Source organism: Lepus europaeus, chromosome 5, assembly GCF_033115175.1.
Source record: "Lepus europaeus isolate LE1 chromosome 5, mLepTim1.pri, whole genome shotgun sequence".
In the NCBI taxonomy this organism is placed as follows: Eukaryota; Metazoa; Chordata; class Mammalia; order Lagomorpha; family Leporidae; genus Lepus; species Lepus europaeus.
Genome location: NC_084831.1, coordinates 58,926,941 through 58,942,845, shown reverse-complemented (window position 1 = coordinate 58,942,845; position 15,905 = coordinate 58,926,941). Strand labels below are relative to the sequence as shown.

The window sequence follows — 15,905 nt, the reverse complement described above, 5'->3', positions numbered from 1 at the left end:
AGCCGCAGGCAGAGGATTAGCCCAGTGAGCTGCAGCGCCGGCAGGAGTAGATGATTTTAATGACACTGTGTTATTGGAGAGGAGAGAGTGGAGCTAGATTGTAGTGAATTATAGAGCAAATAAGATGAATAAAGAAGTAGACAGTATTATTGGCTAATATTTTTAAGAAATTAGACTGTGAAAGGAAGGGGAGATACTATATTAGGTAGGAGTGTATTAGTCAGATTTTTGTCATTATAACGGATACCTGAGAGAAGCTTCTTAGGAAGGAAGAAGGTTTATGTTGGCTCACAGTTTTGGAGGTTCACCCTCCTAAATCAGGTGGGCTCCATTGGTTCAGCCATCTGGTGAAAATGAAGAAAGTAATAGCAGAGTGTATATGAAGGAATAATAACATAGTGAACAAGGAAGCAGACAATAGCTTGGGCCACCTCATGAGAACCACCTCAGAGGCAGATCCTCAGTGCCTAGGGCCCCTTCCTAAACACCATAATTGGATCAAGTCTCCACTCAACTAGCACCACTAACTCATGACATAGGGGTTCAAATATCTATTTGAGTTGGGTAGCCAAATTCTGTTCAGACCATAGCAGGAAGACATAGATAAAGGAACACATTTTAAGTTGAAGGGAGAACTGTAGCATAATTAAATGTTAATGGGGAACAGCCAGAAGGAAATAAGATACAGGAGACCTGGAATTATTGGTGGAGAGTAGGTTCCAGAACATAGATAAAATATGAGTCTTAGATAACGATGGTAGTTCTTTACTGAAATAGGAAAGAATAAAGGATGGATTGAGATGAATTTGTAGTAGTCTAAAGAAGAGTTTAAAGAAGGTAGAAACATAATTTGAAGTATTTTTTACATGATTGATATTTTTATTTCTTTAGAGATGTTGGTGATAAAGTCCTTCAGAAACAGAAGGAAGGAGGATAGGGTAGGATACTTAAGAATAGCATACATTTTGGGCTGATGCTGTGATGTAGCAGGTAAAACTGTCACGGGCAATGTCAGCATCCCATATGGGTGCTGGTTCAAGTCCTGGCTGCTCCACTTTCCATCCAGCTCCCTGCTAATGACCTGGGAAAAGCAGCAGAACATGGCCCAGGTGATTGGGCCCCCTGCTACCCTCGTGGGAAACCTGGAAAAGTTCCTTGCTACTGGCTTTGGCCTAGCCCAGTTCTGGCAGTTGTGACCCATATGGGGAATGAACCAAGAGATAGAAGGTTTCTCTCTCTCTCTCTGTTTCTGCCCTCTCTGTGTAACTATGACTTTTAAATAAATAAATCCCTTTTTTAAAAAAAAAAAGCATAAATTCAAAATAGTACACAAATGAAATTCATTTACTCATTTTTTTTTGTAAAGATGTATGTATTTATTTGAGAAGCAGAGATACAGACAGAGAGGGAGATAGAAAGAAAGGTCTTACATACACTGGTTCACTCCCCAACTGGCCACAATGGCTGAAGATGGGCCAATCCAAAGCTAGGGTCCAGGAGCCTCCTCAGGGTGCCCCACGTGGGCACAGGGACCCAAGCACTGGAGCCATCTTCTAATTTTTTTTCCAGGCTATCAGCAGAGAGCTGGATTGGAAGAAGAGCAGCTGGGACATGAACCGGCACCCATATGGGATGCCTACACCACAGGTGGACACTTAACCTACTATATCACAGTGCTGGCCCCCTTGCTCATTTAAAAATATTTTGTGTCCATGATATACTAGTAGACATTGTGCTAAATGCTAGCAATATAACAAGGAATAAGACAAAGTTCTTGCCCTAAACATGCTTATATTCTATTGAGTTAAAAGCAACAAGCAAAATGTCAAATAGTGCTAAGTGCTATGAAGAAAAATAAAATAGGAGAACCTGATTGTTGTAATTTAGGAATATTTATTTTATTCTTGTCTGATCTTTTATGATTTGAAACAAAGTGTTGCTGTAAAGGTTTTATTTGGAAGTGTAGTTGCTTTTTTGTAATCTAAGGGAGTGTCATCCTTGTTTTATAGAAATCCTCAGTACAAAACACTATTAATGAATACATGATAAGGTTACTGCTGTCTGAAGAAACTTACAGAGTAAACCTAACAATAAATTATTTTTTCTCTGGGGCCAGCATTGTGGCATAGAGACTAAAGCTGCCACCTGCAATGCCACCATCCCTTATGGGCACCAGCTCATATCCCAGCTGCTCCACTTCCTGTCCAGCTCCCTGCTAATGATCTGGGGAAAGCAGCTGAAGACGTTCCAAGTGCTTGGGTCCCTGTCACCCACGAGGGAGACTTGGAAGAAGCTCTTGGCTCCAGGCTTCAGCCTGGTACAGCACTGGCTTTGTAGCCATCTCTGTCTCTCCCTCTCTCTGGATAACTCTGACTTTCAAATAAATAAATAAATAAATATTTTAAAATATATTTTTCTACTATGTACAAATGAGAATATTTTAGGCATGGAAAGCCAAGACACTCTGGAGAAAAAAAAAAAAAAAAGAAGACCTAAATGAAAGATCTCTGCGAGTGAGATCCCAGTGGAAAGAATGGGGCCATCAAAGAAGGAGGTACCTTTCTCTGAAGGGAGGAGAGAACTTCCACTTTGACTATGACCCTGTTGGAACAAGATCGAAGTCGGCGAACTCAAAAGGCTTCCATAGCCTTGGCAACTCATGACGAGAGCCTAGGGAGATTACTGACGCCATAAACAAGAGTGTCAAAATGTTAAGTCAACAACAGGAGTCACTGTGCACTTACTTCTCGTGTGGGATCTGTCCTTAATGTGTTGTCCAATGTGAAGTAATGCTATAACTAGTACTGAAACAGTATTTTACACTTTGTGTTCTGTGTGGATGCAAACTGTTGAAATCTTTACCTAATATATACTAAATTGATTTTCTGTATATAAAGAGAATTGAAAATGAATGTTGATGCGAATGGAATGGGAGAGGGAGTGGGAGATGGGAGGAGTGCGAGTGGGAGGGAAATTATGGGAGGGGGAAGCCATTGTAATCCATAAACTGTACTTTGGAAATTTATATTTACTAAATAAAAAATATATTTTTTTCTCCTATGTACAAATATTTTGATTTTAAATTCCTAGCCATAATGCATAAATTGATTTATATTTAATCATCATAATAACTTATGAATTGGATATTGGATTTTTCCATTTACATAAAGAAACTAAGATCTAGATAAGTTAGTGTAGACTTTGGCTCTATCTGATTCAAACCTTGACTGTTATAAATGTTTCTTTTTAGGTTTCTGCTATTTAATGTAAAATAATATTAAAACAACAGAGTTGTTGAAAGAGAAAAAGTGACATAACATATTACTATTTACTACTTTGCTTTACATAATAAAATCTCAAGGAACTTTTTTAAAAGATTTATTTAGTTTTTATTTGAAAAATTACAGAGAGAGAGAGAGAGAGCACGAGTGAGCGAGCTTCCATCCACTGGTTCACTCTCCAGATGGCTGCAATAGCCAGGGCTGGTCCAAGCTGAAGCCAGGAGCCAGAAGCCAGGAGCTTTATCTGGGTTTTCCACATGAGTGGCAGGGACCCCCAACACTTGGGCTATCTTCTGCTGCCTTTCCCAGTCCATTAGCAAGGAGCCAAATCAGAAATCAGCAGCCTAGTGGCCTGCACTGTGGCGCAGTGGGTTAAAGCTCCAGCCTGCAGTGCCAGCATCCCATATGGGTGCCAGTTTGAGTCCCGGTTGTTCCACTTCCGATGCAGCACTCTGTTGTGGGCTGGGAAAGCAGTGGAAGATAGCCCAAGTCCTTGGGCCCCTGCACCCACATGGGAGACCCAGAAGAAGCTCCTGACCCCTGGCTTCAGCTCTGCTCAGCTCTGGCCATTGCAGTCATTTGGGGAGTGAACCAGTGGAAGGAAAACTTCTCTCTCTCTGGCTCTACCTCTGTCTATGACTCTTTCAAATAAATAAAATAAATCTTTAAAAAAAAGGAAGAAATGGAACAGCCTGGACATGAACTAGTGCCCATATAGAATGCTATTATCACATGTAGTTGCTTTATCCACTATGCCACAACACCAGCCCTTCAACTAGCTATTTCATGTCTGTGTTTAGAGATTGTTCATGTTTCTAAATAAAGGTATTCATTTTTATTTTTGGTACAGTTTTCAGTTTTGGATTCTCTGTATTATATTTTGTTTTCCTTTGCTAGGAACAATGGTTCACAAACAAGAAAGTCTATTAGCTTTATTGGCGCAGCCAGAGGAATGCCAACGAAAGGATTTATTGCTGCAAATCAAAGCAGAATGGCTCTGTCAAAAACCACACTTACTCAATCTGACGTGAAGACACTAGAAAAAATGAATACTCCTAGCACAAAGACAATACAGGTAATACTCCTTTAGAATTCTGTTCATTTTAAAATGTTTCCATGAACAAACTGATTGGAGTGTTAAAATAGAAAATATGCTGCTTTCAAATAAACACTGACATCTAATGTTGAAATGCTGATTTTCTGTTTGCCATATATCATTCCTTATAGCATATGTTTTTAAAAGATTTTATTTATTTATCTGAGAGGTAGAGTTATAGCCAAAGAGAGGGAGAGATGGAGAGAAAGGTCTTCCATCTACCAAGTCACTCCCAAAATGGCCACAATGGCTGGAGCTGGGCCAATCTGAAGCCAGGAACTATGAGCTTCTTCAAGGTCTCCCATGGGGGTGGGCCATCTTCCACTTGGGCCATCTTCCACTGCTTTCCCAGGTTATAAGCAGTGAGCTGGATTGGAAGAGAAACAGACGGGACACAAACCAGCGCCCATATGGGATACTTGCACTACAGGCAAAGGCTTAGCCTACTATGCTACAGCACCAGCCCCTATTACAACACAGTTTTGTCATCTCCCATAACTCATTACTGATAATAAAAATATTAGAGTGTAATGAAGAAAATCTACTCATGACATTAACAACTCTAGTAATTTACAGTATTAATTATGGCTAATACGCTGCTATACCATACACTCCTCTGAGCACTGTGTGGACATTTCATAAAATAAATTCTCAAAGAGTTTGTTATTTTACCTCATTAAAAAACTTACAAAATTAATATTAAATTTTTAGATTTTTAAGCAAAGTATATATACAGAATAGTATGTAATATATAAATGGCTTTAGGCAATGATTTTCTTTTCTTTAAAAATCAGAGTTACGGTGGTGGGGGAGATAGATAGATATTATATTCCATTTGCTGGTTCACTCCCCAGATGATCACAACAGTCAGATCTTGACCAAGTCAAACTCAGGAGCCAGGAGCTTCATCTGGGTCTCCCACATGGGTGGCAAAGGTCCCAACACTTGGGCCAGCTTCTAGTTCTTTTCCCAGGCCATTTGCAGGAAGCAGGATCAGAAGTGGTAGCACAAAAACCAGTGCCATATTGTATTTTTACATAGGATGTTAAAAGCACAGCCAATAAAAATAAAATTGGTAAGCTGGACTTCATAAAAACTAAAACTCCTCTTTTTTTCTTTATTTTTTTTTTTATTTTTTTATTTTTATTTTTTACAGGCAGAGTGGACAGTAGAGGGAGACAGAGAGAAAGGTCTTCCTTTTTGCCGTTGGTTCACCCTCCAATGGCCGCCGCGGTAGGCGTGCTGCGGCCGGCGCACCGCGCTGTTCCGATGGCAGGAGCCAGGTGCTTCTCCTGGTCTCCCATGGGGTTCAGGGCCCAAGCACTTGGGCCATCCTCCACTGCACTCCCGGGCCACAGCAGAGAGCTGGCCTGGAAGAGGGGCAACCGGGACAGGATCGGTGCCCCGACCGGGACTAGAACCTGGTGTGCCGGCGCCACAAGGCGGAGGATTAGCCTACTGAGCCACGGCGCCGGCCAAAACTCCTCTTTAAAAATATTTGCTAACAGAACGAAAAGAAAAGCCACACTGGGAAAAGCTTTTTTCAAAGTATATTCTGATAAAGTACTTATAACTAATATATATAAATAGTCCCCAAAAGAATGTAAACTGAATGTAAATAAGCAAAATGTTTGAACAGCTATTTTATCACAATAGGTATACAGATGACAAGTGGGGATATGAAAAGGTGATTGACATTAATCATTAGTGAAATGCAAATTAGAACCATGAAATACTGCTGCATACATATCATAATAACTAAAATTAGAAGATTTAACATATCAAGTATTTGCAGGTGTGTGGAGGAGCAAAATTTTTCATATCCTACTAATAGACAGGAAAATTAAAAGATACTTTGGCAGATTATTAAATGTTGAATATATACCCACTATCTCATTCTACTGTCCCAAGAGAAAGTATAATTTATACACAGACTACTACTATGAATGTTCATAGTAACTTTAATTATAATAGCCAAAAAGTAGAAACAACTTTAATGTAATTTCAGGGAACTAATACTATGTACTTAGGCATATAAATATGGACCTTTCTTTTTTTATTTTTATTTATTTATTTTTTATTTTTGACAGGCAGAGTGGACAGTGAGAGAGAGAGACAGAGAGAAAGGTCTTCCTTTGCCGTTGGTTCACCCTCCAATGGCAGCCACGGCCAGCGCTGTGGCCGGCGCACCGCGCTGATCAGAAGGCAGGAGCCAGGTGCTTCTCCTGGTCTCCCATGGGGTGCAGGGCCCAAGCACTTGGGCCATCCTCCACTGCCTTCCTGGGCCATAGCAGAGAGCTGGCCTGGAAGAGGGGCAACCAGGACAGAATCCGGCGCCCCGACCGGGACTAGAACCTGGTGTGCTGGCGCCACAGGCGGAGGATTAGCCTAGTGAGCCGCGGCGCTGGCCAAAATATGGACCTTTCAATGGTAAAAGACTGAAAGGTTTTCTCCTAACATTAGGAATAAGAAAAAAATGACTGCTTTTTCCACTTCTAATTTGACCAGTAGTGAAAGCCCAGATTAGATAAGACAAAGAAAATAAATACATCTGAATGGAAAGAAATAGAACTGTTAACGTGTGACATGATCTTACATGTAGAAAACCACAAAGAACACACAAACACAGACACACACACTGTTAAAACCAATTACTGAATCTTGAAAACATTTTATTGTTGGAGACAAAGCAGTCACAAGAGTATATAAGTCCTTGGGGCTGGCATCAAGGCAGTGTAGTGCAGTGAGTGAATACCCTGGCCTGAAGCGCCTGCATTCCATGTGGTTGCCAGTTTGAGACCCGGCTGCTCCATGGCACAGCTCTAGCCATTGCAGCCAACTGGGGAGTGAACCATCAGATGGAAGACCTTGCTCTCTCTCTTCCTCTTCTCTCTCTGCTGTGTAATTCTGACTTTCCAATAAATAAATCTTAAAAAAAAAAAAAGTGTATCTGAGTCCACTCATATGAAAGTCTGGAATATGGAAATCTGTAGAGGCATCAAATGTATTAGTCGTAGCCTAGGGCAGGAAGGGGAGAGCAGGGTTTGGATTGGTCATAATTAAAGGGTGTAGGGCTTGTTTTTGAAATGACAAAAAGGTTTTAAAATTAATTATGGTGGTAGTTGTATATATATCTATGAATGTATCAGAAACCACTGAATTGTATACTTTAAAAGGTAGGTAGTGCATGATATATGTACTTTTATTCCATTATTGAATTTGAAAAGTTAAGTAAAATGGAAAAATCATCTCAAAAATTATACTTCACTAAAAGGAACAACCAAAAACTGAAAATTGTAAGGATTATTCAAATTTATATAAGTAATTTAAAATCCTTCCTTCAACGGTAATTCCAAACCCAGATGGCTTCACTTGTGATATCAGAAAGTTAGGAAAATGTGTATTATGGAAAAACTATTCTCCCAAGTCATTGGCAGGGAGCTGGATTGGAAGCGTAACAGCCAGGAGAGGGATCTGCATCCATTTGGGATGCTATGTCTCAGGCAGTGGCTTTACCTGCTACACCACAACACCTATCCTTTATGTACATTTTTGTGGCCGGCACCGTGGCTTAACAGGCTAATCCTCCGCCTTGCGGCACAAGCACACCGGGTTCTAGTCCTGGTTGGGGTGCCGGATTCTATCCCGGTTGCCCCTCTTCCAGGCCAGCTCTCTGCTATGGCCCAGGAAGGCAGTGGAGGATGGCCCAAGTCCTTGGGCCCTGCACCCGCACGGGAGACCAGGAGAGGCACCTGGCTCCTGGCTTTGGATCAGCACGATGTGCCGGCCGTAGCGGCCATTGGAGGGTGAACCAATGGCAAAAAGGAAGACCTTTCTCTCTGTCTCTCTCTCTCACTATCCACTCTGCCTGTCGAAAAAAAAAAATAAGTACATTTTTGTTACATGTTAAATTTCATAATTCACAGGATTAAAAATAAACCCAAACCAAAAAAGCTGAAAATATGTAACACTTTAGAAAATATTAATAAAATATTAAGTGAAAAATAGTTTTTAAGAAAGCTTACACATATAACATTAAATACACCAGGATATAACTAATCTGAATGAGTTGTCTTTAGACCTTTCTAATTTCCTGAAATTAATACAGTCATGGGCTACATAATGATTTTTGAATCAAAGATGGACAGCATATATGATGACAATCCTATAAAACTATAATGGAGCTGAAAACTTCCTATTACCTAATGATACTGTAGCTGTTATATCTTAATGAAAAGCATTACTCACATAATTATGGTGATGCTATTGTAAACAAATTTGTGCCACTATGCAAAAAATTGTTTATAGAACATAATACTTGATAATAAATGACTGTCTTACATATTTACATATTTACTAATCTATGCTTTCTCATCATTATATGGAGTGTGCTAATTTTACTCATTCATAAAATTTTACTGTAAAGCAGTATTTCATGTTATGCCAATAGCAATCTAAAACATCTCCTGCTTTATGCATCTCCTGATTGCATCAAGAGCCCATATCAAGTAACTGGCATGTACCATCTAGGTTTGTGTAAGAATATTCTATGAGGGGCTGGCACTGTAGTGTAGCGGGTTAAAGCCCCAGCCTGTAGTGCCAGCATCCCATATGGGCACGGGTTCCAGACCCAGCTGCCCCACTTGCCATCCGGCTCCCTGCTAATGTGCCTGGGAAAGCAGGTGGGGGGTGACCCAAGAGCTTGGGCTCCTACACCCATGTGTGAGACCCAGAAGAAGCTCCTGGCTGCTGGCTTCAGCCTGGCTCAGCCCTGGTTGTTATGGCCATTTGGATAGTGAACCAGAGGATGGAAGACCTCCCTCTTTCTCTGTCTCTACCTCTCTCTCTTACTCTGTCCTTCAAATAAATAAAATAAATCTTAAAAAAAAATACTCTCTGATGTTCACACAGTGACAAAATCACTTAATGATGCAGTTCTCAGAACATATATCTGGTGTTAAGCAATGTATCACTGTATTTCTTATATGGAGGTACTTTAAAAATTATTGAAAGAATGGAATTAGAAGACAGTACACATTTTCCAAAAACTTCTTGAAGCATCCTCATATATAGGTAAAACAAGGAAAAACACAGAAATTACATTTAGGTAATTTTTAGGGTCTGCCATTGTACCACAGTGAGCCTAGCTTTTGCCTATAATGCTGGCATCCCATATCAGTTTGAGTCCTGGCTGCTCCACTTCTGATCCAGCTCCTTGCTAATGCCTGTGGGAAAGCAGGAGATGATGATCCAAGTACTTGGGCCCTTGCCAACCAAATGAGAAACCAGGATGGAGCTCCATACTCCTGATTTTGGCCTGGACCAACCCAGGCCATTGCAGCCATTTGGGGAATAAAACAGCAGATGGGAGATACCTTCCACACTCTCTTTCCCCTCACCCTTTCTCCTTCCTTCACTCTCTCTTCTCTCTCTCTGTGTCATGTCTTCTTTAAATAAATAAATATATTTTTTAAAAGACACTTTTAAGCATACATTTTTATATTTAGTTTTTCGTATTTACCTAACCTGGGACATTATGCTTATTTTTCTCTACTACATTTATTTATATTTCCTGTGATGTATTCTTTAGAAATCTCATCATTTTTAGTTAACTCATTTTAAATAACTACTTCCCACAGGTTTTTGATATAAATGGAGTTGATGTTACTCCTCGGCCTCTTTACCATCCAGATCCACATGTTAGTTCGACAAAGCCAAGTAAACTGTTGACATCACAAGAAGGATCGCTTGGATCAGACTTCATAGCTTCCTATAGTCTTTATCAGAACACATTGAATCCTAGTATGTTAGGACAATTTACAAGGTAAAGACTATTGTCTATAGTTCTTTTTAAAATATGTATGTTGCCTTTCCATTTAAGTTGTGTATATGTAACCTGGGTATCAGTTGTCTTCAGCCTCCCCAGCTTCAATTTGTCTTCCTAGTGTGCTATTTCTAAGTTCCTCTCATGTTTTAATTAGATGCAGAGCTCTGCATTTTTTAAGAGTTCCTGTATACACACAAAAAAAGTTTGTGAAAAAATATTTTTTAATTTAATGTTTCCTGAGAAACCGAAAGATGGGGCTAACATCACATACCCAGAGTTCATGGCAAATCCTTATTAGACATTTTTCTTCGGCTTCATTTGTTCTCGATTTTGTGGAAAGGGGTAGCTTCCTTTTTTTTTCTTTTTTTTTTTTTCTATCCTCCTGTGCTAATCTCTGTTCTTTCAGGGTTTGGTTTCTCTGTTATTTCCTAGTTCTGAGTAATTATATACTGCTCTAGAGCCTAAGTTTGCATACAGAAGCCATTGGAGTGCTGAGTAAAACAAAAGATCTTCCAATACACTTGACCTACTCTTAGTGGGTAGTTGAGACTATAAATAGAAAAGAAAAAGTATGTAATATTACAGGGTAATGTTAAATTGTTAAGTTTAAAGAAATTATTTTTTGATTATTCCATTGTTTTTCTGCTGAGTGCTTAGATTTGTTTTAAATTAAATATTCAGAGAACCTTTATAAAATTGAACAAATTACATTAAGATGGGATTTGAACAATGAGCAGAAATCAGGTGAAAAAAAATGAAAGAAAGAGTATTCTACATGGAGGCCCTGCAGTAATAGCTCTGTAAGATTCAGGAACTAAAAAAAAGTGAATAAAATGCTAAGGGAAGAATGATAATGCAGATGAAGAGGCTGGGTAGTTAGGCTAAGTTTTGGATTTTTGTCTTGAATATATAAATAGCAAGTTTTTCGGACTTTAGGCATAAATTATTTTAGGTTTGACATACTTTATTCTAAAATATATTTTAAGTTTTTATTTAAAGAATATTAAGCCAGTGCCGTGGCTCACTAGGCTAATCCTCCACCTTGCGGTGCCGGCACACCGGGTTCTAGTCCCGGTGGGGGCGCCGAATTCTGTCCTGGTTGCCCCTCTTCCAGTCCAGCTCTCTGCTGTGGCCCAGGAGTGCAGTGGAGGATGGCCCAAGTGCTTGGGCCCTGCACCCCATGGGAGACCAGGAGAAGCACCTGGCTCCTGCCATTGGATCAGCGCGGTACACCGGCCGCAGCGCGCCAGCCATGGGCAGTCACTGGAGGGTAAACCAACGGCAAAGGAAGACCTTTCTCTCTGTCTCTCTCTCTCACTGTCCACTCTGCCTGTCAAAAAATAAAAAAAAAAATATTAAAAATCAACTCACTGTTTAAAAATATTTTATATATGTTCCTTTATATATGGTTATATTATATTTGATTTCTACATATGCTGACATGTTCTAATTTATATATTTAGTTACACATAAGGACATTTAAATAAAGAAGAAATGATATTATTTGTTGTTAAAGGTCAATTTTAGGAAGTAGTACAGTATCTAAGTCAAGTGTATCAACAACCGAATCAATAGCAGAAGACATAGAAGAACCATCCTTTAAGCGAGAAAGACTGGCTAGTTTTACAGGTAATGAAAATATATTTGTTTATTTCACATTCAATTGTTTATTTAGCCATTATTCTAATTATTGTTGAAAAATTGAGATTAAAAATATGAAAATGATGTCCAGTGCTGAATTATTACATAGTTACATGATAATTACCAAATGAATATCTCTACTTTTTTTTTCTTAATTCCCAAGATGAATCTTTTGAACCATCAGCCCAATGAACTACTGGTTCTGTTAGGACACAACAGACAAGTCATTCTGACATATTTATGATTAGTTCCACAATAAGATTTATACAGAATGTGATAGCAGTGCTTAGAAAAACATAATTAAATCTTTGACTTGCAAAAAAAAAAAAGACTCACAAACAAATTATTGACTTTTGAATTGGATTTTCAAAGACGATCAGATACTTTTCAAGAGAATAAATAGGGGAAGCCCAATCCAGGCAGAGAGTAAAACATGTGATAATACAAAGTACTATGAAAATGCAGATACCAGGAATGAAGAGAACAGATGATCAAAAGCACTGGCAGAAAGACACTCTGTAAAAAAAAAAAAAAAAAAAAAAAAAAAAGACCTAAATGAAAGATCTCCGCGAGTGAGATCCCAGTGGAAAGAACAGGTCATCAAAGAAGGAGGTACCTTTCTCTGAAGGGAGGAGAGAACTTCCACTTTGACTATGACCTAGTCTAAATATGATCAGAGTCAGTGAACTCAAAAGGCTTCCATAGCCTTTGCAACTCATGACAAGAGCCTAGGGTGATTACTGATGCCATAAACAAGAGTGTCAATGTGTTAAGTCAACAACAGGAGTCACTGTGCACTTACTCCTCATGTAGGATCTCTGTCCTTAATGTGCTGTACATTGTGAATTAATGCTATAACTAGTACTCAAACAGTATTTTTCACTTTGTGTTTCTGTGTGGGTGCAAACTGTTGAAATCTTTACTTAATATATACTAAATTGATTTTCTGTATATAAAGAAAATTGAAAATGAATCTTGATGTGAATGGAAGGGGAGAGGGAGTGGGAAAGGGGAGGGTTGCGGGTGGGAGGTAAGTTATGGGGGGGGGGTAAAGCCATTGTAATCCAAAAGCTGTACTTTGGAAATTTATATTCATTAAATAAAAGTTAAAAAAATTAAATTAAATTAAAAAAAGCACTGGCAGAAATAGGTGTGTACTTGCTTTGGTGTACAGTAAGCACAAAGGCAGTTCAGTGGAAAAAGAATTATCAGTTCAACGAACTGTAATGGAAAAATGGTGGAAAAATTTTTTGCATAGACACAGATTTTACATCTTACCCAAAATGGATAATAGAACCCAATGTAAAATGCAAAACTATAGAACTTCTAGAAAGTAAAACAGAAGGATATATATGATTTTTGGCTGTGTTAATGAGTGTTTTAAACCCACCAAAAGTAACATCCTGAAAGAAAAAAATTGATAGAATGGATGTTATTCAAATCAAGAATTTTGCTCTATAAATGGCAATGTTAAGTGGATGAAAAGATGTCACAGAATGGAGGGAACTATTTGCAAATCACTTATATGATAAAGGACTTCTGGATATATAAGGAAGTCTGTTTGTTTGTGGGATAGACAAGCAGAGAGCTCCTGCTCATTCACTCCCCAATGCTTGCAATGATTGGGCTTGTAAACTCTTAAATTCAACAATTAAATAAGCAATGTAAGTAAACAAAAGATTGGAATAGGCACATCACCAAAAATGATATACAGATAGCAATAAGCTTATGAAAATATTCTAACTTTGGTTGTCATTTGGGAAACACACATTAAAATAACAATGAGGTACCACTATATATCTATTATAATGGCTAAAATCCAGAAAACTGATGACAATTCCTAGTAAGGTTATGGAGCAATTAGGATTGTCATTTCTTCCTTCCTTCCTCCCTCCCTCCCTCCTCTTTTTCTATGCCTCCCTCCCTCCCTCCCTGCCTCCCTCCCTCCCTTCCTCTCTCTCTTCTCTCTCTCTTTCTTTCTTTCTCTTTTATTTTAAGATTTATTTGAGAGAGAGAGAGAGACAGCAAGCAAGAAAGAGAGATGTCATCCATGTGCTGGCTCACTCCTCAAGTGGCTGCAACAGCCTGACCTTGATCCAGGCTGAAGCCAAGAGCCAGGAGCTCCCTTCAGGTCTGTCTACCATGCGTGTGCAGGGGCCAAGTATTTGGACCATCTTCTCTGCTGCGTTCCCAGGCATGTTAGCAGGGAGTTGGATCAGAAATGGAGCAGCTAAGACTTGAACCAATGCCCATATGGCACGCAGAAAATTAATCCTAAATACTATAGTTGTATTTAGGAGTAAGGTCTCTGGGAAGTCTTCACACACTGAATACATGTGTCATTCATCGTATTGTACCCTATAAATGTGTAACATTTTTTAAAAAGGTGAAGAGCAGCCGCCATTGTGGTGTAGTGGATAAAGCTGCCACTTGCAATGCCAGCATCCCATATGCATACTGGTTCATGTCCCAGCAGCTCCACTTTTGATCCCATTCCCTATTAATGGCCTGAGGAAAGTAGCAGAAGATGGCTCAAGTGTTTAGGCCCCTGCTACCCACATAGGAGACCAGAATGAAACCCTAGCTTTGGCCAGCCCCCTTTGACCATTGTGGCCATCTGGGGAGTGACTAGCAGATAGATCTTTCTCTCTCCCTCTGTTTCTCCTTCTCTCTCTTTCTGTAACTTTGACATTCAAAATGAATAATTAAATTTTAAAAAACAGAGAAGAAAAAGAAGGTGAAGCTTAACTCCGTATCCTGTGACTTTCTTCTAAACTGTGCAGTGTTTGAAGTAGAGAGAATAATAATTTAAAAACAGATGGTCAAGGTCATGTTGAAGCATGTACCCTTGAGATGATATGATGATATGATGGGAATGACTCCTTATCTCTGGTGTCTTCTCCCAGAAACTTATAACACTTGTCTAACATCAGAGAAACCCAAACTGAAGAAAATTCTACAAATACTTAGTCCTGAAAATTAGCAAACCTTGAGAAGCTGTCACAGTCTAGGGGGACCTAAGAAATCATGATGACTAAATATAAGGTGGTATCTTAGATGGGATTTCTGGAACAGAGAAATGATACAAGTTAAAAGCTAAGGAAAAAAATAAAATTAAATATAGACTTCAAATGTAACAAAGAGAATGGGCATTCAATAACTTTCTGTAAAATTCCTGAAGCCTTTGCAACACCTAAAACTATCCTACAATTATAACTTTATTAAATATTTTAAAAAGTATAGATGTAGGTTCAAAAAACTTTATTTTAATGAATCCTATGAATGATGTTAATGCATACTTAACTCTGAGAAACATTGCTTGACTGCGTAAACCAAAGGAGGGTTATGCTTAGAGAAGCTTGTGATTTTAATTGCAAAGTAGGAGCCAAATGATTGTTTGGTAGAAACACAGATTGTTTCTGAGTGGCCTAAGCAAATAAATGAGTAAGTAATATGTAGATCCCTTTTACAAAACTCATAAAGTATGAGGCTAGTTTAAAAAGTTAATGAAAAATTGAATTAAAAGGTAAGTTTATTTTGGTGCAAAACATAAAATCCATGCACAGTTTTTCCTAATACACATATTTTCACAAGCATTTTAAAAACCCTTTGTAGGCCGGCGCCGTGGCTTAACAGGCTAATCCTCCGCCTTGCAGCGCCGGCACACCGGGTTCTAGTCCCGGTTGGGGCGCTGGATTCTATCCCGGTTGCCCCTCTTCCAGGCCAGCTCTCTGCTATGGCCCAGGAAGGCAGTGGAGGATGGCCCAAGTGCTTGGGCCCTGCACCCGCACAGGAGACCAGGAAAAGCACCTGGCTCCTGGCTTCGGATCAGCGTGATGCGCCGGCCGCAGCGGCCATTGGAGGGTGAACCAACGGCAAAAAGGAAGACTTTTCTCTCTGTCTCTCTCTCTCTCACTATCCACTCTGCCTGTCAAAAAATAAATAAATAAAATAAAAAAAAACCCCTTTGTATGCAAAGTGTCCTTATGTTTATGTACATATATATATATACATGCATACATGTATAACTTTTATATAAACCATTTGAAAATGGAAGAAA

General features: G+C 39.1%; 1 protein-coding gene across 1 annotated transcript in view; it reads left to right on the top strand.

Annotated features, from left to right (window-relative positions):
- DNAI4 (dynein axonemal intermediate chain 4) overlaps window positions 1-15,905 on the top strand; it is a 90,258-nt gene that overhangs the window by 6,934 nt on the left and 67,419 nt on the right. Inside the window, exons 2-4 of the mRNA XM_062193386.1 lie at window positions 4,179-4,356; window positions 10,017-10,201; window positions 11,721-11,833. Coding sequence (XP_062049370.1) covers window positions 4,179-4,356; window positions 10,017-10,201; window positions 11,721-11,833 — 476 coding nt within the window. The remainder of the gene's footprint in view (window positions 1-4,178; window positions 4,357-10,016; window positions 10,202-11,720; window positions 11,834-15,905) is intronic.